This window comes from Hemiscyllium ocellatum, chromosome 18 (genome assembly GCF_020745735.1).
Source record: "Hemiscyllium ocellatum isolate sHemOce1 chromosome 18, sHemOce1.pat.X.cur, whole genome shotgun sequence".
In the NCBI taxonomy this organism is placed as follows: Eukaryota; Metazoa; Chordata; class Chondrichthyes; order Orectolobiformes; family Hemiscylliidae; genus Hemiscyllium; species Hemiscyllium ocellatum.
The window spans coordinates 51,881,638-51,904,935 of record NC_083418.1 but is presented as its reverse complement, the minus strand read 5'-3'; the positions used below and the strand labels follow the sequence as shown (position 1 = coordinate 51,904,935).

Below are 23,298 nucleotides of genomic sequence, written 5' to 3'. Positions count from 1 at the left end.
CTACACTTATTTCAGGAAAACAAGTCTTAAACTTAAGAAGTTCATTGCAAATTCTGGAAAGTCACAAACTGGAACTCTCCTTCTTTATTTGAACTCTCCTTCTTTATGGTCATTTAAGCGGGCATTGGATAGGCATTTGGAAGTTATTGGGCTAGTATAGGCTAGGTAGGATTCGGTCGGCGCAACATCGAGGGCCGAAGGGCCTGTACTGCGCTGTATCCTTCTATGTTCTATGTTCTATGGAGCAAGCCACAAGTTTGCATTTTGTGATGGAATTTGAATAAGTCCTTAAACACTTAAAACCGTTTTCTTAATGAATAGCACTTCTATCAAGTTCATTTTCAGATTGTGTGCTACTACTGCTAAGGCTGGCAATTATTGTCCTTTGCTTGTTGTAGGGGCTGGTGCTGGGCCTTACGACTCAGTGGATCGATCTCAGGTTAGCTAACTGGAACTAGTGGACTTCCAAATATATCTGCTGGATCCTCATCTACTTACAGGCTATAGGTCAGATGATTTAGATAAGGGTACTAAATGTAATGTAGTTACAGTTGCTGATGACACCAAGAAAGCAAATTGTCAAGAAAAGGTGGGAGTGTCTGCAGAGAGATATGCAAGTTAATTGGACAAACATTTTGCAACTGGAGAATAATGTGGTAAATATGAACTGGTTAAATTTGGCAAGAAGAACAGAAAAGCAGCATAATATTTAAATCGAAAGATGATGCAGAACTCTGTAGTAGAGAGCACTCTGGGTAACCTGGTACATTAGTCATGAAGTATACAGGTACAGTAAAAAGGCAAATTAATGGTTGTTGTTTAGTGCAAGGAGAGTAGAACATAAAAGTAGTAAAGTTTCACGACACTGAGACCACACCCCAAGTATGGTGTACAGCTCCTTGAAAAAAAATTCTTTTCTAAGCAAATCACAGAAGCTCAGTTGACACGTTCCTGGATTGAAGGGCTTACCTAATGAAGGAACCTCACCGGTTGAGCCTGTACCCATTTGAGTTTCAAAGAATGCACATCATCTTATTGATGCATGTAAGATATTCAGGGACTGGATAGGATTGATACTTGGAAGATGTTCCCTCTTGTAGGAAAGAATTAAACAAAGGGACATGGTTTAAAAATAAGAGACAAAAGGTTTTTTTTAATCTTTCAAAGGGTTAACATTATAAAAGTTCTCTTCTTGAGTAGGTGCTGGAGGCTGGATCTTTAAATCTATTCAAGGCGGCGTTAAATAGATTTTTGACAAACAATCGAGTCAAAGGTAATTTTTTTATAGAATGCAGACAAGAAAGTGGAGTTGAGACCACAACTAGATCGGATGTGATCTCACTGAATGGCAAAGCAGGCTCAAAAGACTGAACAGCCTACTCCTGTTCCTAAGTCTTATGTTTCGAATTGCTGCTAGCATGTTTTGTATAATGGAGTGTTTCATTTTGAATACTTCAGAAGGCAATTAACTCCTGGTGTGGGATTGGTGTCACATATAGACCCAGGATGGGCAAAAGCACTGGTGAATCAAGTGATTTTTAATGACAATTTTAGCTTTCTTTTCACTGATCCCATTTATTTAATTCCAAATTCCAAAAAAAAAGCTAAACTGTGAATTCTGAAAGCAATGGTGGCATCCAAACTCATTCTCTTGATTATTAACTTAGTGGACATAAATCAAATATATTATTCAAAAAAGGATGAGGGCTGTCCTCAATATTCTGAATAAATATTTATCATCCTACCAATTAAGCAGTAAAAATTATCATCTGGTTTTATATACTTCAGTGGTCTTTGTGGGAGTTTACTGTGCACAAAATTAGATGCTGGGTTTCCTAATTGCAATGGTGACTCCAGTTCAAGTTTATTTAATTACATTTCAGGTCCTTTGGGACACCCGGATGTCACCTTTCTGTTCCTCTTTTTTCTCAAATCACTCAGCATCTTCTCCAAATCATGATCAGCATAACAGCTAAATAGGCAAATTTTCTCGACAACATGACTTCACTGTATAAACAAACATAATGCAAAACCTACAAACCATGACTAAAAACCACAGATTTACCCTTGACTCAATATGAAAAGCATCACTTCCCCTTCACCCAAGAAAATAAAATAGGTCCAAGGTACCACTTACAGTCCACATAATTTGGATGTTCTCTTAAAACATTCTTGTATAATACTTCGGCTTCATGGTATTCACACAGGGCCTCGTAGAGTCTGGCCAGATTATAGGAAGTGGTGACTGAGATTGCATTGTAGTAATGCTCGTCATGCTCTGCTTCAGCCTTGGCACGTTCGAGTGATGCCAGGAAGTATTTCTGCCACAAAAGGACAACTCATTTTATTCACAACTTTAAAAGCATTGAGATAAAGTCTGTTGAAAGGGTCAATAACGATAGAATTTTTAATTATTTGAGAAAGCACGAGTGTTGTCCCCAGTATTCTGAATACATATTTAACATTCTACCAATTTACCACTAAAAATAATAACCTGGTTTTATACTTCAATGGTCTTTGTGGCAGTTTACTGTGTGCAAATTGGCTGAATAGGAGGGGGAGGAGGAGCATAAGTTCATAAAATGGAGAGGAGCACAAGAGGAAGTGGACAGGAAAGGGACTGGGTAAATGGATGATGGAAGGAGAACGGCAAAATGCAAGGTAAGGAAGATAGCATTTTACATTATGCAATGATTAGCTCTCAATGCTCTATGGGGAGAATTGTAAATGCCTGATTTAAATGCTCATTTAAATGCCTGATTACCTTAGCTTCTCCTAAGTTTCCCAGTCGGAAATGAAGTGCTCCAACGTTGTTTAGGATTTCAGGAGGAACGTCAGCTTGCACCTTCTCCTGAAGGATTCTTGTAGCTGTCCCATAGGCTGATAGGGCACCCTACAAACAGAATTCAGCAAGGTCCCATTAATTAACATAGTTGTGTCAGAAAGTGCCCCATGTGTGAATACTGCACAGGAATACATGAAAAACAAAGGAGGAAAAAAGGCCATGCAGTCCATTCAAGGCCAATATCTATCTCTCCACTAAACTATGTTCTGACACCCTATAATTTGTGTGTCACTGATACAATGCCTGACATTACCCCAGGCATTTATTGCCTATTGCTGAAACTTATTCCATCATCTAATCTAAATTTTGATATACATTAAATAGCCTGGACTTGGATGCATGACATCATTTCAAAGTTTGCAGATGACACAAACTTGGAAATGTAAAGAGGATAATATAGGACTTTAGGATACATAAAGACTGATGAAATTAGCAAGTGCACAGCAGATTGAAATTTAATGCAGAGACATCAAGCTTGGTCATCTCTATCCTTCAGAACAGAGGCATCAACAAATCAAAACTTAAGGCAGCTTCTGTCCAAGGTTTCCACTGCCATCACTGACAAGAGTGTTGATTCTTTTTGTTCAAAGAAATGCAGGCATCATTGGCAAGGCCAGCATTTATAATGTATTACTAAATGACTTTGAAAGGACTGTGGTTGCCTAATGCTGCTAAAAGGTCGCCTTCTTGAATTGCTGTGGTCTGTGTTGTACAAGTACATTCACAGCGCTTTTAGGAAGTTCTAGGATTTAGAGGTGGTGAGTTTGAAATTCTTGGTAAAGAAGCCTTAGTGAGTTTACCTCTATGCCCATGTCCTCTATAACAGTATCAGTTTGAGAGATAGAGATTGCTGGTTCAAATCCTACTCTAGATCAATGCTGACAAATGCAAAGCAAAGAACACGGGGCAAAAATGTTTGGAAAACAATTGGCCTGCTGCAAACAAACACACTGGTCATGTATTTCATTTGTGGACAAAACCTCACTGATTGTAAAGCACTTTTGGTCATCCTGAGGTGGTGACACAGTGATATATATAAATACAAACCTTTTCTTTTTCTAACATCTACCTACTGAAACAGAATAAGTCAGAATATTGATCAGCGATATCAATAACTACAGATCATAATCATCATCTCCATTTCTTTCAGACAACAGTTGTTGGTAATTATTCTACCATTTGTCATTTGCAGCTCCAACTGAACCATCTTTGGTTGTATTCATCTGCTCCATTATTACCTCCTTTTGCTTTACTTTCTTATTCGTTTTCTTAAACTTCTCTTGTTTTGTAGCCTTTTAGGAACCTACCCTTTTTTTAAATGCCACTGCACACTTACTAAGCACTGGTGTTTGCTTAAATATTGTTACACATCTAACTTCTTCCACTTATGATGAAAGATCTGAAACATCAAGTTTACTTTTCTCTCCACAGATACTGATGCACTGAGTATCTCTCAGCACCTTCCCTTATTGTTGATTTGCAGCAAAGTATTTTACATCTTTACCTGAATATCTGATTGTTCAAGGATCTGAGCTAGTTCAATCCAGGCCTCTACATCATCTGGGTATTGTTCAGTCACTTTCTTTAAGTGTCCCTTAAAAACAAGAGAATATAGTTTAAAAGATTTGCAACAATTTATTGACACAATAAAACAAGTAGAGGTAAACTGAGCAAAATAATAATTCCCAGGTGCTTACCTTTGCAACCTCTCTCTTCTCCTGCTCGTCTGAGGTGGCATACAGAGAACCTAAAATCTTCATTGTTTCATAATTGTTGGGATAGGCCTTGAGAACTTTCTCGAAGCACTGCGCTGCATTCTCCTTGTCCCCTCGATAAATGTACATCTGTCCCAGGCCAAAGAAAGGCAGGACAAAGGTAGTGGAAGCAAACTGGGTGGCTTGATAGTAGTATTGAAAAGCCTGGTCATAATCACCCTGCGAACACACAAATGAAGAAATATGGTGTATGTCAACGATGAGGTCTTAAGCTTAGCTCACACTCTAGGTACTCAACAAACCAGGGCAAAAGACCCTTGTAATTTATATTTATATATAGAAATGGAGCTGCCTTTTCTCAATTAGGTATAAAAAGTGCAGTGCATGGGCAAGTGAGTCACACCTTTGATCAAGTAAAATGAAGAACAGACCTCACCAATAATTCACAAAACTCCAGGAGTTGCAGGAAGGGAATCAGCCTGACATTGACCTAATTCTTTACCTGAAGTTAAATAATTTCAATTTCTCACTCTGCCCTTTTTTTTCTGATTGCTGCAAGAATTTTTAGAAAGAGCAAAAGGGTCCAATGATTCTCTTCCTCCCTTTACTTCTGATCTCAACTCAACCAACTCATCTTTCTCATTATCAAATTGTGGACTGAACCTTTGTAATGTCAACTCCCAATAGTCTTCTGATAACCCACTATCCTGTAACTCTGTACACTAAAGTTCACCAGCTTCCTCATTTTTAAACTTGTGTTTCTGCATTTTCCACCTTGTTGCATGGTGAATCATTTATCTGATTAATTCAACTGACAGTCTTCACAAACTGGAAAACTACAAGGGGCCATCTTGAAATCCCATTACTAAAAACAAGGCTTTTTTTCCCCAACCTTTAGTGACAACTTGGACACTTTTTGACCAATTTAGAGATTGGGTGGGTAAGCTTTGAGAGATAAATAAATCAAAGTAGCTAAATGGAATTGAGATGTTAATTCAATTGAACGGCAGGGGAGGCTCAAGAAAATGCATGGCCATCTGCTGTTACTATCTTGCTGTTGGTTAATATTTAAGTCCAAACAAGCTGACTTCCCTATTGTAAACTGGTACGATGATCACACAAGTTGGATGGAAAGTTAACTCACCTGTACATGAAAGGACCTAGCCAGTTGATAACAGCTTTCTGCTTGCATAGCCTCCACCTCTGTATTATGGAAGGCGTGAAGAGCTAGGTGCTGCACTTTGCTGTAATCCTAGGAAGGGACAGAGAAACAAATCAAGAAACTGAACCCTGTAGCACCATATTTTAAACAAACCATGTGTGAGCGTGACTGATAAAAATTTGAATCTTTGATTTTTCCTACTTGTATTTCTTCCATAAAATCATTCCATAAAATGTTGGGTTTTTCCAACAATCCAACAGCTTTATTGTCACTTTAATTGAATTCAAATTTTCTGAAATTGCACTAGTGGGATTTGAACTATGTGTGATGGATTACTGGCCCAGGATCTTAGATTAATGATCTGTCAACATCACAACTACAACACCATATCCATATACGTACACCTTTGTACCTTTTTGAAGAAGAAGTGATTGGCCAGGTGGTTTAATACCATAGGGTTGCTGGGATCGATTGTGTAAGCTCTTGAGAGTAGTTGCACGCCATTTTTGATGGAATCAGCCTTGGGAAATAACAAAGGGCTGTGAGTTCAATTTAGCCAATACACTCAACACAAAATGATCACATGAACAGTGAGCTCGGCCACATTAATGCCGCAAATCAACATTCACCTGACTGGTTTTAGACGCCTCTCATTTTGCCAACAGCATGTCACGTTTTCAGGGAACCCTGCACAATCAATTATGTGAACATGAGAACCATAAACTTTCAGGAACAGGAAGAGAACATGAAACCAAACCTGTTCTCGCTTTATTGTAGAACCAAATAAATGTGTAACCATAATTTCTCTCGATCTATTCTACCTGAAAACAGATTTTGTTGCTCCTTGAACCCTCTGTTTCCCATTAATTTATCCCACAACAAAATAATCTGATACAGTAAATGTGGGCAGGCAGGCGGGATAAGTGATCCATGAACACAGGTATAAGGGAAAAAGCAAAACTTGCATTTATAGAACAAACTTGGTTATCCGAACGTCAATTAGCTGAATTTCGGATTATACGAACAAGATCTCAACGTGCCGTAAAAACTTTAGCTATTGTCCAAACAAAATATGCCCCGCCTGTTTCGTTCGGATAATCGAGGTTGTTCTGTATAGGATTTATACAATGTTCAAAAACACTTTACAATAAAATACCGTCATGGTTGGTTAAAACGTAGAAAATTGAACAGTCAATTTATACACAGCAAGATCTTACAGATCACAAGACAATGATCGTATAATCCGATTTGGTAATGCTGACAGACGGGTAAATACTTGTCCAGGACACTGAACTCTCCTACTCTGAGTAGTTTTGAAGAAGCTTTAGTTTAATTTTTCAACTGAAAGTGCACTCTCTTAATAATGTACTAGGGCTATCAGTTTACATTAAGTGCTTAAATCCACTGATGCGGGACTTGAACCCAAAACATGTTGACTCAGATACTTCAGCACCACCCACTGAATTATAACTGTAGGTAATTAGCAAAAGAAATAGAGGAGAAGAGCAGGAAAAAATAATTCAAACTTTTAAATAAACATGGAGTAAATTCTTAAAAAGGAAACAACTGCAGGACGAAAGAAAAAGCAGCTGGAGAAGGTATGATGGCCAGTTTCCTTCTGTGCTATTCTACAAAGACAAAAATAATTGTCTATCCTTAGGAATCTGGCATTTCTGAAGTTAGGATGATGCAGCTATTCTGGGGTTGAGAGCGCTTTTTTGTTGGGATCTCCAACACAGCTTTGAATATCACTGTTCTGTTGCATTAGATTGCCTGTAGAAATACTTTAAAATTGCTTCCATACAAATTAGTCCAATTGTGATTTGCTTGAGAAATTTTATTCAACAAAAGACATTTTGTGAATGCAAGTCATCATTTATCCATTTTAAATCTAGTGATAAAAGTAACTATGTTTGACAGATTTGGTGAACCTGTTCTTTGTCAGTTCTGCTGTGGCTCCAGAGTACAATAGAATCCCAAATAGGTAACTCACTTCTTTGTTGTTCAGTTCCAGGACAGCCAGCCCCACCAGTGCTCCGACACATTTAGGGTTGAGATCCAGAGCCCTTCCAAACGCAAGGCGAGCTTTTTCTAGTTTACTTAGCTTCACAAAGCAATGGCCCATTCCCAGCCGAACCTCAGCTATGGAAACAAACAACACGAATCATGACGTGATCAACTTAACACAAACATTTTCTTGTTCTCTCATGCAAGAAGTGATGTTTCTAAAGGATTTTGACAGGGCAAACTGGAAAAAGAAACATTTTCACTGGACTGACAATCTGCACTAGAGCTCGTAAATTCATTATGAGAAGAACAAAAGGAATGAGTGTTCTCTAAAAATATATGGAGTTGTTTTGATACAGAAAAAAAATTGGTGGAAGCAACTGAATAGCTGACAAACAAAAATTTAGAAGTACCTAAGAAGAGATAGAGGGGGACAGGTGTTTCTAAGGCCAACACAATCATTATAGGGTAAATGACCTGTCTCTGGACTACAAATCCATGATTCAATATACTTAATGACATGTACTTCACATAACTGAGGCAGAATTAGAGTAGAAAGCTAGACTGAATTTTCACTTTGATTATCAACCAGCCACTTTTGCTGCCATATGCATTCATAACTTAAAACCTTATTCCATCTGCTGCTGAGGCAGAGTGACAAGATCTGATAAAACAGACTGCAGCAATTTCTCATGGTTTCCTTAACAACATCTTCCAAATCGCAACTTCCACCACTAGAGGAGGATAAGGGCAGCAAGAGTATGGAAACTCCATAACATCAAAGTCCCTTCCAAATCAAACACAATCCTATTAGGAAGGTTTATGGTACTGTTATAATTATTTTGAAACATGGGTGATAACGTGGACACTGTCAAGTATAGTATTAAGTTTGATTTCGACATAAGGATGATCCTTATGGGTAAGGCGGTTTTCTGTTTAGTGCCATGCAGCAAAAGGTGCCAAATAATAAGGCAGAAAGACTATAACATCTTATAAAACTTAGCAGCAGGAATGAGAAGCAAAAGTTGAAAGCTACAATAGCTAGGGCATGAGCATAGTGCTTTCTGATCTGTGCTTTGTTGGAGAGGGTGAGGAAGTACAGAGCAGGGTACTGCTTCAAACTGAAGAATAAAGCACTGGGAGAAGTTACCCACATCCACTATTTTTTAGATCCAAGTAGAAATTTCAAGGGAGAGTGCTCAGAAGTCACAACAGCATTACTTGCTTCCTATCTACTATCAGGAATTGGAGAAGCCCATCCAACCACTGATGCTTCATCCAGCAATGCAATTAGATCATGGATCAATATCTCATCTTTCAATATGGTACTTCACAACTTCTGAACTGAACATTAAGTTCAACAATTTCAGATCCTATATATTTTAGATAGCTGGTGCAGAGTAATGATTATGCTGTTACTATTGTACAATTCTTAAAGGCACACAGTTCCTATACTTATCCTCGTACTATCCCTATTTCCTTGCACCATAATCTCTTCCTCATTACAGACTATAAGACCTTCCCATTTGTTCTTTATCCTGTCCCAGTCTCTGTACTTGCACAAACACTGTTATAACCTGAAGGCTTTTCAAGTTCTGATAGAATGTCACCAACCTGAAAGGTCTGTTTCTCACTTGGTCAGTATTTCCAGCAAATCAGATTGCCAGCACTGTTTTGCTTTCATCCTTTAATCATTTGCACGCAAGCGATTACAAGCCCACTCCTTGCAACTTGTTTTTATAACTAAGGAGAGGCAGGGGAGTAGTAATAATGCCATTCAACTAACAGTCTAAAACCCCAGGTCAATATCCTGGGGAGATTAGGTTGAATACTGCCATGACAGATGGTGAAATTTGAATTCAGTAACACTCACTCCCTCACTGAGGCTGCCAGAGTTTTCTCAATGGAGAAAGTGAGGACTGCAGATGCTGAAGATCAGAGCTGAAAATGTGTTGCTGGAAAAGTGCAGCAGGTCAGGCAGCATCCAAGGAGCAGGAGAGTCGACGTTTCGGTAATGAGCCCTTCTTCAGGACCCGAAACGTGCCCGGAACGTCAACTCTTCTGCTCCTTGGATGCTGCCTGACCTGCTGCGCTTTTCCAGCAACACATTTTCAGCTCAGAGTTTTCTCAATGGCCTACAGAAGGCATAGAAAGTCTTGTGAATGAAATTTAATTTATTAGCCACCACTAAATTCAAGTGAGCTCAAGAACAACTGATGTCAGGTTTTCCTGACTAGCCACATCAACCCCATCCCACACAACCCAATGTCCATCTTACTGTGACTGCTTTTACATGGCTCAATTTTTATCAATTTTTATTAATGGGCGGCATGGTGGCTCAGTGATTGGCACTGCTGCCTCACAGCGCCGGGGACCTGGTTTCAATTCCCGCCTTAGGCGATTGTGCAAACTCCACACAGACATTCTCCCCATGTCTGCGTGGGTTTCCTTGGGTGCTCCGGTTTCCTCCCACAGTCCAAAGATGTGCAGGTCAGATGAATTGGCCCTGCTAAATTGTCCAGAGTGCTAGGTGCTTTAGACAGGGGGAAATGGGTCTGGGTGGGTTACTCTTTGGAGAGTCAGTGTGGACTTGTTGGGCCAAAGGGCCTGTTTCCACATTGTCGGGATCTCATCTTCATTGTAAACAGAACATCAGTTGTAATGGATTTTTTATTGATCTTATACGATTATCCGTGGTGTTCCCAATCCTCTATCCTTGGTCCCCTTCTACTTTGCAAAATTACCCTGCTCCTTGGATGCTGCCTGACCTGCTGTGCTTTTCCAGCACCACACCATCTCAACCCCCCCCTTCTACTTCACCTACTTCCTGCATTTAACAACATCGTCTGAAAGCATGATGTTCATTTTTACATGTACACTGACAACACCCAGCTCCACTTCAACACCACTTCTCTCAACCAATAATTCTTCCATCATTAGTGGTCACACCTTTAGCTGCTTAGGCTTCAACTCTATAATTCTCTTCCTACAGCTCTCCACCTTGCATATCATTTGACTGAGTATCTCCTTATATAACTTGGTGTAATATTTTGTCTCATAATAGTCCTGTGAAGTACCTTGAGACATTTTAATATGTTAAAGATGTTCTATAAGTTGCTGGTGATGAAAACTTAGTTGGTCAGAACCGACAAGAATACAAGGATGTTGCAAAGGAAGCATTAAGAAAGGTATTCTTGAATATTAAATTACAGAATATGAACAGAATTATCAAAGCTGGCCATTTATTGCCCATTCCATCTTGTCCTGAAGAGGACTTCAATGGCCAATAGCAGGTCGATAAACTCACTAACTTATTGGACCTTTTTGAAGGGAAGTTAAAAATCAACCATGTTTGGGGGGTGAGGGGTGGGATGCAGGACTCGAGTAACACAGATAAAAGTGACATATGGTTTTAATGAGATAAGGAGAGATTTATTTCTTTTTTCCTAACGGACATTCAGTAAAACAGCTGACATTTTGCACCAATCTGAGCGCTTCCTGGAAACTTGCTATATCTAGTAATTTGTGAAGTAATGTCAAAATTGTTTGAACTTAAGAATTCAAAAAGTGTTACATGTGAATTCATTCTCTGGATTATTAATTCAATATCACAATCACTGCCAGTCTGTACTTGCCTGTGGGTATGGGCTTACAAAGGAGGCTTTTGAAGTAAATGCATTCAGGAATAGATTTAGAGGGATAGATGTGACCCTAGTTATGGTTTTCAAATGATGATCTTACGCTTCGATTTGCACAGCAATTCATACTTTAAACAAACTTTTTGTATTCAGTACAGTCTAAATCCTCACAACAATTATTAAAGGTAAATTAAATGGCATATTTACATGAAGGTAGTTGTGGGTTAACCCCTGTTAATAAAGTTTACTTGAATCTTCATTGAGCCTGAGGCCAGCAGTGTGAATTACTCCTCACCTGGGCATCCGGGATTGGTCCGAAGGGCTTTCTTGTAATAGGCCAAAGCACCTCTGTAATCTTTCTTATTAAAAGAGATACAAGCTTTACCTGAGAAGAGAAAATAAAGAGACTCTCAACAAATTAGTGCATTAACTTGATTATTCACTCAGAGGGTTTTAAAACTGCAGCTTCAGAGACCCAGCAGTCCAGTCATGAAGTCAGTTCTGTGTTTATAAATTTGCTCTAGTTGAGTTTGGTGCATTGCAGGTTTAAAATTAGACACTCTTGACATCATTGTCTCATTGGCAAATAAAACACTAAATTAGATAAATACCTAACCAGGTGGCTTAGTGCCTACAGCCTTGTCTCACACCCTCATCCGAGTTTCAAGGTTTTAGGTTCAATCACAACATGAGGTTTCACCACATAATCAGGGCCCACAGTTCCACATTAGTACTAGTGGAACACCAAACTGTCAAAGGTGCTGATTTGGGTTAAGCATGGATCAAAGGCCTGTCTGTTCTGTCAGATGTGTTATGCTCCAAAATGTTAGGCATTGAAGAAAAAGCTGGAGCCAATCTTTCCATACATTTATTCTTAGACATAAATGGTACAGACAACCATCGTATCAGTCTGTTTCTACCTATAGTTGTTGTTTTATTATTTACATTTAATTGTAAGAAATAGGTAGATGTAAAAAAAGAACAAACAATACTATGTGAAGAGGTATAGTGGTATTTGCCCTGGTTGACTTTCTAGTACTTAACTATCAACTAACAGCTAAACAAATTATCTGCATATTTAGCCTACTGCTGTTGAAAGGGGCTTCTTCTGAGCAAATTCACAGCTGTAATTCCTTCAGTACATCAATAAAGTCAAAACTACTTTAGTTCTAAACAGCCTTTAAGAAGTTCAAACTTAATATTTTTTCTTCATAGCTGTAGCCAACTGCAGGTTAGCGACACTATATAGTTTGAATCTGACATATAGCCCCTTGAGGCTCCATGGTATGCACCCATATGATTTATAAAGAATTTGGACACTTTTCCTGACCTAACTGCTCATAACCAATTCTACTTTGCTGATCTGCCTCTTCTCTCCGCAGAATCAAAAACCATTGAAAACTCACTTTAATAAAGTTCTTACCCAAGAGTGCAGGGATGTTATTTGGTGACTGATTTAGCACAAAGTTGAACTGTGCTTCAGCTTGGTCCATTTTATCCCCCTCCAACAGACAGAAACAGGCTCTACCCAGCAAGTGATTCTAAAGACAAACAGTATGAACAAGGTCAGACAGTACATTCTGCAAGCAGAAAATACATCAATTATATTGAATTTACTGCTCAGTAACAGATTATTCCAGGCAATATTTCCATACTACACTTCATCTCATTCCAACAACTTTCCAATCCTTCCTCCTTCATGTATTTACCTGTTTTCCCCCAAAATCCATTTATGCCTTTTTCTCTTACTACTCATTGGGGTAGCAAGTTAGATATCACCTGAAATTCCCTTTTGGTATTTTATATTTATTGCCTCTAGTTCTGATCTCCCCCATAAATCGATGCATCTTTTCCTTTCAAAATGTTCATAATTTTAAAAACTTTTCAGATGAGTATTTCAGACTTAGTTTCCAGAATAACTGGGGCAAGTATTTCTCAATCTTACTCCATGACAAGTACATGTTAGTTCAAATGCAAAGGAGCAAGATTTCATTCAGAAAGTTGCCTTTTTCTGTTGAATCTGAGAGTAATTTGAGTCTTGGTTATGCCTAATGCAGGGTGTGTGTGTCATGCAACTTTTGTACTTCATGGTTCCCTAAGCTCCCTCAATCTCTTACTTGACCATACCATCCCTTATCCTCAAAGCTTGAAAACTTACCTGGTCGTACATGATGATTTTGTCAGCCATGGTGTACAGCAAGGTAGCTTGCGTGATAAGCTCTTTCTTTGCATCTTTATTCTTCTCTTTCCGAGCCTGTTGCACATAGTAAGCAGCAAGAGTGTCCAGACATGTCATCTGGTCTTTCTCATGATCTCGATAATCCAGGTTTCCATCTATACGAGCAGCTTCTAGTAACTTTACGAAATCTTCTGTCTTTCCTTGTTTGAAGTACTCCAGCTATAAGATAAGAAAAGTTTTAATTTGCCTGTGAGAATGAAAATAAATTCTAAGAGCCCTTTAATTTTATCTTAAGATTACTTTCAATCCAATACTTTTTTAAAACCAATATTTTCTTGCCATATAATCGATATGCATAGCTAGTCCTATAGCTAACATCAGGGAAAAACAGTCAATAAAGACATGGTTTCTCCATGCCCTTACTTCAGTCATCTTCATATATTTGGCTAGTATATAAAAAAAAATCAACTGACCTCAGATTTAAAACTGATAATTGAGTAAGAATTTGCTGCTTTTTGTCAGAAAGAGTTCCACACTTCTATCAACTGCTGCACGAAGAAGTTCATCCTAATTTTTGTCTTGATTGGCTTGACTCTGATTTCAAAGTTAAGCCTTTTTCTTAGATTTCTGCCACCAACCAAAAAGGTTTAATCTCCTCAACTTAGTCAGATATGACCTACCCATCATAAATCCATGCTAATTTTCTCTAATCAGGAACTTGCCCATTTTATCAATCTATTTTTGGTGACAGATTCCATTAATGTCTCTATAAGTGACATTAATTAGATGAGCAACCTCCACTTGTCAAGCCAAATAAGTTCCAATAATACTCATGTGGCTAGTCGCCATTCATCCACCATATTAAATGCTGGCTCCCTCCACCAGCGGTGCACAGTAGCAGCAGAGAGATGCATTGAAGCAATGTGTAATGGCTTCTTTGACAACTCTTTCCAAACCTATGACTCTACCGCCAAGAAGAGCTAGGGCAGCAGATGCATTTGAAAGTTTCTCTCCAAGCCATGCAATACTCATATGGAACTTTATTGCCATTAATTCACTGACACTGGGTTAATATCCTGGAATAGCCTCCTAACAACATTGCTTATAACAAAAGAACTGCAGGAATTCAAGGAGGAGGCTTATTCTCACCTATTCAAGAGCAATGATCACTGAACAATAAATGCTGGCTTTACTAGCAATGCACACTTCCAATACAGAAGGATAAAATGATCATTAAATACCTCAGTGTCCAAGTGATATTACTTAATAACTTATAACTTTTAGAATTATAGACAGAAGAAAGTCAGTCCACCCATCTTATATTTGTACAGACTCTTTGAAAGAACTAAACATTAATTGCTGGTCTTTCCCAAAGCCCTTTTTGAAAAAAAATCAAGTATTTTTTCAAATCTCTTTTGAATGTTCATACTGAATCTGCTTCTACCACCCTTCTAAACAGCACATTCCAGATCACAGTCTACTATGGAAAACAATGTCTTATTTCCACCTTGGCTTTTGTCCCCACCTTAGCTAAATCTGTGCCCTCTGGTTATGGAACCCCTTGCCATTGCAACAGCTTCTCCTTATTTACCCTAACAAAACCGCTCATTAAATTGAATACCTCCCTTCCCTTAACCTTCTCTGTTCTAGTCAAAACAATCCTAGCTTCTCCAGTTTTTACATAACTGAAGTCACTAATCTTAATGCTACTCTTTGCCCCACCTCCAAAGCCTTAACACTAAAGACACTGCCTTGTACAATGGTCCTTATACAGAAAAGCACAAGTTCCTTGAAGTGTACTCTATATTTCAAATAATAAAGCTAAGGAACTTGTATGCTTTCTTGATAGCTGTGCTGCCACCTTTAAATATTTGTGAACCTATGCCTATGTGTCTGTTCCCACACCCACTGTAAAATTATACCATCCCGTTGATATTGCCTCTCCCCATTTTTTTGCAAAAATATGCTTATTTTATAATTCTGAGTTAAATTTCATCTGCCACGTGTCTGCCTATTTCAGTAGTCAATCTATGCCCTTCAGAAGCTATCATCTACTATCATCCTCATACTTCACAGCATCTGAAAGCTGCATGCAAACTGCAAATTTTGAAAAATGTCCTGTATATCTGAATCTAGGTCATTAATCAGTAAGATCAGGAAACCTTCAGGTCTCATTATTGTATGCTGCCTTTCAGTCTGAAAAGCACCATTCATCACTCTTCTCTAGTTTCTGACCCTTAGTTAATTTTGCATCCATGCTGCCACTGCCCTTGAGCATATGGGCTATAATTTTGCTAATACAACAATGTGGTACTTTATCAAATGTCTTTTAAAAATTGATACAATCACACCTTTCTCCATTGCTTCATTGAATAGTTCAATTAGAAACAACTATCCTCTACTTTATGTTGACTGCCACTTACAAATTTTCTAAGTGACAATTAATTTATCTTAGCTTCCATAAGATTGCCCACCACTGTTAGCCCAACTGACCAATTATAGGTTTATCTTTTTCTCAAACAGATGCAATTTATAATCCTCCAATCATCTAGCACCATCCCCATATCTCAGGCAGATTAGAAGCTTGGGGTCACAGCCTCCACAATGCCAACTCCTCAGTTAACTCAGTTAATTCATCAAGACACCTCAAGTAGACCAGGGACACCAAGTGATGCCAACCTTTCAGTGACATTCTCTTATCTAAATTTCTCTTATTCAAATCAACGGTCAGATTATTGCTGGACATTTATAATTGTCCTTCTTTACATCTCCGTAAGTACTGAAATACAAACCGCCAAGGCCATCCATATGTGGAGCTGGGTGTGTTCTTGCTTGAGAATACTGATGACTTCATCTCCCTCTGGTAGCTGGTCAAAATCAAGCTCAATGACCTAAGGAACAACAGTGAAATATAGGTTAGATCTGGCTATCCGCCACTCCCTTACTACCAATTAATGTTGCCATAGTGGTTATGTTACTGGACTAGTAATCCAGAGGCTGGACCAATGATCCACAGGCTTGAGTTTAAAAACACATGGAAAATTTAAAATCAATAAAATAAAATATGAAAGAAAAAGGTGATCTTGGCAATAGTAGCCATCAAACTACAGTATTGTCACAAAACCTATCTAGATCACTATCTGTTGTCTTTACTTGGTCTGTCCAATATGACTCCAGATCAACAATAATGGTTTGAATTTTAACAACTCACTGAAATGGCCTGGGAAGCTATTCATTTGAGTTCAAGATATCTCACCATTTCCTTATGGGCAACTTGAAATGGACAATAAATGTTAACATGAATAACATCAGCCACATCTTGTGAATTCATTTTTAAAAACTGCTTAGCACCAGATCACTCTGCCAACAGAGGCAATACTCAAATAAAATGACTGGCCAAACTTCATCCTCATCGATTTATTTGATTTATTTAATGGAGGCAGAAAATCTGAATTCAGTACAGAACACTCAAACTTTTAATATTATTATCTTTAAGAGTAAAAAACTGAGCTGAAGTTTCAGATGGGTACATTCCTTCAAGACAGTCTGCATCTATGGAAATATCCAAAATACTCCACAGAAATGTGGAAAACTGATCATTCAAAGTTTAGGAGGTAACCAACAGCTTAGTAACAAAGAACAATAACTTGCATTTATAAAGCACCTTTAACACAGTAAGCCATGCCAAGATGCTTCACAGGACTCGTTATAAAACAATTTGAGACAGTGACATATAAACAGTTATTAGGACAAGTAACCAAAAACTTAGCCAAACAGGAAAGTTTTAAAGAGTGTATTAAAGAAAAAGAGGAGAGCCGGAAAAATCTAGGGAAGGAATTCCAGAAATTCGGGTCTAAGTAGCTGAAGGCATGATTACCAATAGTGGAGTTTAGGGGATATGGAAGGATTTGAAAACAAGGATTTTAAAATTTATACATTGGCAGACACGGAGTAGAAGGGTAACAAGTCAATGCAGACATGTCCACTCAGAGTCATACAGCATGGAAACTGACCCTTTAGTCCACGCCAGTCACAAGTCCAACCTGAATTAGTCCTTCCTGCTTGTGCTTGGGTCCATCAGTCCATATTCCTCCAAAAATTTCTTACTCAAATACTTATCCAGAAGTCTTTTAAATGTTGTGACTGTACCCACATCCATCATTTCCTCTCAAAGTTCACTCTGCACATGAACCACTGCGTAAAAAAATTGCCCCTTGTGTTTTTTAAAATCTTTCTCTTCTCACCTTAAAAATATACCCGAGTCTTGAAATCCCCCACCCTAAAGAAAAGTCACCTGCCGGTCACCTCATCTGTACCCCTCATTATTTTATAAACCTCTATGAGGTTACCTCTCAATCTCTCAATCTCCAGTGAAAAAGGTCACAGCCTATCCAGCCTCTCCTTACAACTCAAACCTTCCAATCCCAGCAACATTCTGGCAAATGTCTGCTGAATCCTCTCCCGCTTAATAATAACCTTCCTATAACAAGATGAGAGCTGGACACTGTACTCCAGAAAAGGCCTCACCCACATGACCTCAACATGACACCCCAACTCCTAACTCAAAAGTCTCAGCAATGAAGGCAAGCATACTAAATCCCTTCTTAACCACCCTGTCTAAATAGTCATAGACTTGTACAGCACAGAAACAAACCATTCCATCCAAATCGTCCATGCCAACCAGATATCGTAAATTAATCTAGTCCCATTTGCCCGCATTTGGCCCATATCCCTCTAAATCTTTGTATTCATATACATGTCCAGATGCCTTTTACACCTTGTAATTGTACCAGTTAAATCACTTTCCCGATAGTTCATTCTATACATGCACCACCCACTGCGTGAGAAAGTTGTCCCTTAGGTCCCTTTTAGACCTTTCCTCTCTCACATTAAACCTATGCCCTTTGGTCTTATGCGATACAAACTTCAAAGAATTATGTACCAGAACCCCTAAGACTCTTTCTATAACACTGTCCAAGGTCTACTTTTAATTGAATAAGTCTTGTCTTTGCTTGTTTTACCAAAATGCAGTACCTTGCATTTTTCCAAAATAAACTTCATTTGCCACTCTTCAGCTAATTGACCAAACTCATCAAGATCTCTATACCACCAATTTTGGTGCCATCTGCAAAATTACTGACCTTGCTTTCTATATTTTCATCTAAATCATTTACATAAATGAAAAACAAAAGTGATCTTGCACCGATCCCTTGCAAATTTATTATGAGATATAACTTCTCAATAAAATTAAGCCTCACTCAATCTTAAAATAGTATGCCTAAATCTCAGGATTTTCTTGACGTGTCCACCACCATAAAATGAGTCTCTTTTCTCACCTCCCTCTAAAGAATGCAAAATGAATCTAGGTGGAGTAACTCAAGCCCAGGTACCCAAATCCCAGCCATGTCTGAAAACTTGCCATTGTTATACCCTTCAATGCATTAATTTTCATTGAGTAAAATATTAAAAATAATTTAGTGGACAATTATGGCTAGAGGGCTGCATTGGTGCAGTGAGACTTCAGATAGGTTCTACTGCTTTCCGACCATTTTATCTTATGCTCCAAACTACCCTGACAGCATCCAACCTGACTTGACCCGAACTGCCATCAGCCCAACTGTTTGACCAAAGATCTCAAAATATTTGACATCTGGCACAAAATATTTGACATCAGCCAAGGCTGCTAGATTGGAGGTACTATAACTGGTTTCATTCAGTCCTGTTCATATGCTGCTGATCAAAGGTCTAATTCCACTCCACAAACAAATTTTACGTTGGGTTCTCTACTCCCTCACTCAAAAGTCACGTTTGCACATTGCTAATAATGCTTTCACTGATGTTTGTTGTGCCAACCAAAATAACACAATACTAGTCCCTCCAGCATTTACTTGATCCCTCCTTGCCCACTTACCCCATATTTTATAATTAGAGTCAAAGACATGTTCAGCACAAACAGACCCTTCGGTCCAACTCATCCATACTGGTATCCTAAACTAATCTAGTCCCATTTGCCAGCTTTTCGCCCATAACTCTAAATTCTTAAACAGATAATGCGTGCTTACAATGCTCAGGCTACAATGGCATTATTTTAGCTGCATGTTGCAGGAGGTAATTTTTGTTGACTTTTCTAATTAACCAAAAAGGAAATATTGAGCTCTCCTGGTCAGTCAGAAATTCTCTCTTTGGTGTAGAAACACAACTAATAAAAAGGACTAAAATCTGAAGAAACTCAAAGAACTTAACATTATCACTTTTGTTCAGTTGTTATCATAAAATTAAACTGAGATGCAGAGTTCAGCAGCCATAACAGCAGCTTTCCTTTGAAAGCAAACAGAAAATGATGAAAACACTTAGGCTTGGCAGCATCTATGGAAAGAGAAACAGTTAACATTTCTGGTCTGTGGCTTTTCATCACACCTTGATTTAAAATGTTAACTTCCTTTCTATCTCCACAGATGCTGTTGGATGCTACAAGCATTTTTAGTTTTTACTGCAGATTTCCAGCATGCACAGTATTTTTTTCTATTTTGTTTGGAACCTTTATTTAAAGCATTTCAGGTGGAATCATATTACTAATAGAGAGCTGTGATCTCTAATTTATCAAACAAATCACTGATGAGGCTTATAAACCACCATCAATTGAAACACGTAAAATTCCGAAGTGTTTGATAAATTAGATAGAGAAAAGTTTCCTTTCCCTTTGCTGGGGAATCTACAGTTTGTGGACGGTGTCATGAACTTTTGCTTCTGGAAGTCACTGCTATGAATGGACCTCTGGTGCCTGTACAGCTGGGAAGAAAATTAGAGGGAAGGCTGCTCAGAGGGTATGAACCTTTTGGAATTTCTATATCACAGAACTGTTTATACTCTATAATTGAGGTTATTCAGACAGTGGTTGGTAAATATTTGGATATAACGAAACACAGGGTAGGAGGCTGAAGTTGAGGTACAAGGGCCTGAAAGTTTGAATAAATCATGTAAACCATACTTGACTAACTTCAAAATTTGAAAGCAGGGTCCAAGTTCAGCTTTCTACACCAAATCAGTTCACTTCCAAGAGTTTAACATAGAACATAGAACATAGAAGGATACAGCGCAGTACAGGCCCTTCGGCCCTCGATGTTGCGCCGACCGAGTCCTACCTAACCTATACTAGCCCAATAACTTCCAAATGCCTATCCAATGCCCGCTTAAATGAACATAAAGAAGGAGAGTTCACCACTGATACGGGCAGGGCAGTTTGTCTCTTGGCTTGTAAAATTGCTGCAGTGGACATCACTGTAAAAGCTTTAAGCATGGATAGCAGTTTCGAATAACCCAAAGTTTGTGAAGATGAGCATGGAGACAACAAAAATAAGAGAACGACGTTGCCTTTACATAGTACCTTTCAGAATCTGAGGACATCCCAAACAGTTTACAGCCATGAACTTTCATTGTTACTAAGTACTTATTACTAGGAAAAGTGTCAGCCAGTCAGGAGACAGGAAAAAAGATCCCATTGCCAAATGGCACACAGCAAGATCCAAATGACAAATTGGGACACCGTTAAGACCCAGTAGCTAAAGGGCATACGGCAAGATCCCGCAGCCCAGATTACTCAAACAACAATCCGACAACGACCATATTATAAACTGTTCTTACTGATGTGAACTGAGAATAAAACTAATGCCAGGACTCCCGGCTCCCCCACCGCTCCCCTTCCAGCAGTGGCCCCTGCACCTCTCACACTCCCCCGGCCACAACAGACGGGGCCTTCGGGGTAAAGTCTCGGCCGACAGCGCCTGGTTGCCGAGCTTGGACCCGCCCCGCGGTAACTCTCCCTCCTCCCGGCCGGCTTCCGGAGACCCCCTCCCCCCTCCTCTCCTTCCTCCTCCTCGCCGTACGCTGCCGGTCTCTCACCTCATCCGTGTCCCGGAGCGGGATCTCGATGGATCCGCGCGACAGCATCGCGGCCTCTCTGACCCCGGAGCCAGGGCCCAGCGTCTGCTTCCGGGGCCACGGTGCGGGCACCGGAAGCCGCTGGGTGGGGGTGGTACCAAGTGAGCGAGTTCCAGTGGGGTTACCACATGGAGGTGTGTGAAGGAAATATTGTATGTAAGATAAATAATGTTTGCATTCAGTGGAAGTCGGTCATACAGCCTCGTGGAATTGTTTTAAAATTCAGTTACATCAAACCTTGGTCTCAGCTCGACTTTTCTGCATGTAATCTATAAACTTTAGGAACAAGGGGAGGCCATTCAGCCCTTCGAGGATGTTTGCCTTCATTGTTCAGACCATTGAGTATAGGAGTTGGGATGTCAGGATATTGATGAGGCCACTTTTGAAGTACACCTACTGTTCTGGTCGCCCTGGTATAGAAATGATATGAAATTGGAGAGGGTGCAGAAAAGAATTACAAGATATTAGCGGGACTGGAGGATTTGAGTTATAAGAGGCTGGAACTTCTTTCACTGGAGCATAGGAAGTTGAAGGGTGACCTTGTAGAGGTTTATAAAATAATGAGGGGCATATATAGGTGAGTAGCAAATGTATTTACTCTAGGAGGGGGGAGTTCAAAACAAGAGGTCATAACTTTAAGGTGAGAGGAGAAATTTAAAAGGGACCCGAGAGGCAACTTTTTCACACATGCACAATGGTATGTGGAATGAACTGCTAGAGGAAGTGGTAGATGTCTCTATCTCAGTATCTTCTCACACATTGGAGGCTCAGGCAGTGCCATTGGGAAAACAGGTAGCATAGTGACATTTGTGAGTGTGGTATCCCTGTGTGACACCTTTACTTTACACACGTCATAACACTGAGCCTACTCCAAACACAACGGTCAGGATTCAAGAATGGACTTTGACTGGTGACCTTTGTTACCTTTTGAATTGACTATTCCAAAGCAGTCCTGGTGACCCTTCACATTTAACCTTACCTAAACTAGAAGTCATTCAAAGTTCTGCTACCCATGATCTTACTCAGACCAAATTAAATTTATCTATCATGCCTGTACTCAATTACCTTCTGGTAAAACAAGTGAATTTTAAAACTCTCATCCTTGCTTTCATGTTTTTCTATTGCCTCAGCCCTCATACCTCTCATCTTCTCCAGCCCGAGAACTTTCAAGATGCCTGTGCTCCTCCAATTCAGGTATATTAAGCATCCATGATTTTAATGGTTCCACTATTGGTGGCTGTATTTTTAGTTTCATACGCACTCAGTTCTGGAATTCACTCCTTAAAGTTCCATGGCTTCTACTTCTCTTTCATCCTTGAATTCATAAACCTTCCTGCCTCAGTTGACCGATTGTCTCTGCCTGCACCTTTCCCACTGAACTCCTCTTATGAGACCATAAGACATATGAGTAGAAATTAGGCCATTCAGCCCATAAATCGGCTCTTCCTTCAATCATGGCTGAGACGTTTCTCATCCCATTCTTCCTGTAACCTTTGATACTCAAGAACCTATCTGTCTTAGCCTTAAATATACTCAATGACCTGGCCTCCACAGTCTTCTGTGGCAATGAACTCCATTCATTCACAACCCTGGCTGAAGAAGTTTCTCCTTATCTCAGTTCTAAAAGGTCTTCCCTTTACTCTTAGGCTATGCTGTTGGTCCTAAGCTTTCCTATTAATGGAAACATCTTCCCAACATCCACTCTGTCCAGGCCATTCAATATTCTGTATGTTTCACTGCAGCGGACAGCAACTGACAACCGGAAGCGGCAGATACAAACCAGTATAAATGCTGGAGGAAACATCACAGAAGTG

At 39.3% G+C, this 23,298-nt stretch overlaps 1 protein-coding gene across 1 annotated transcript in view; it reads right to left on the bottom strand.

Annotated features, from left to right (window-relative positions):
• Positions 1-21,544, bottom strand: part of ctr9 (CTR9 homolog, Paf1/RNA polymerase II complex component) — a 59,960-nt gene extending 38,416 nt beyond the window's left edge. The window contains exons 1-12 of the mRNA XM_060838988.1: positions 21,446-21,544; positions 16,339-16,437; positions 13,526-13,765; positions 12,791-12,908; positions 11,663-11,752; positions 7,716-7,864; positions 6,135-6,242; positions 5,705-5,812; positions 4,543-4,779; positions 4,350-4,439; positions 2,765-2,893; positions 2,138-2,321 (exon numbers count right to left, since the gene is read on the bottom strand). Coding sequence (XP_060694971.1) covers positions 2,138-2,321; positions 2,765-2,893; positions 4,350-4,439; positions 4,543-4,779; positions 5,705-5,812; positions 6,135-6,242; positions 7,716-7,864; positions 11,663-11,752; positions 12,791-12,908; positions 13,526-13,765; positions 16,339-16,437; positions 21,446-21,493 — 1,600 coding nt within the window. The 5' untranslated portion in view covers positions 21,494-21,544. The remainder of the gene's footprint in view (positions 1-2,137; positions 2,322-2,764; positions 2,894-4,349; positions 4,440-4,542; positions 4,780-5,704; positions 5,813-6,134; positions 6,243-7,715; positions 7,865-11,662; positions 11,753-12,790; positions 12,909-13,525; positions 13,766-16,338; positions 16,438-21,445) is intronic.
• Between the last annotated feature and the right edge of the window lie 1,754 nt (positions 21,545-23,298).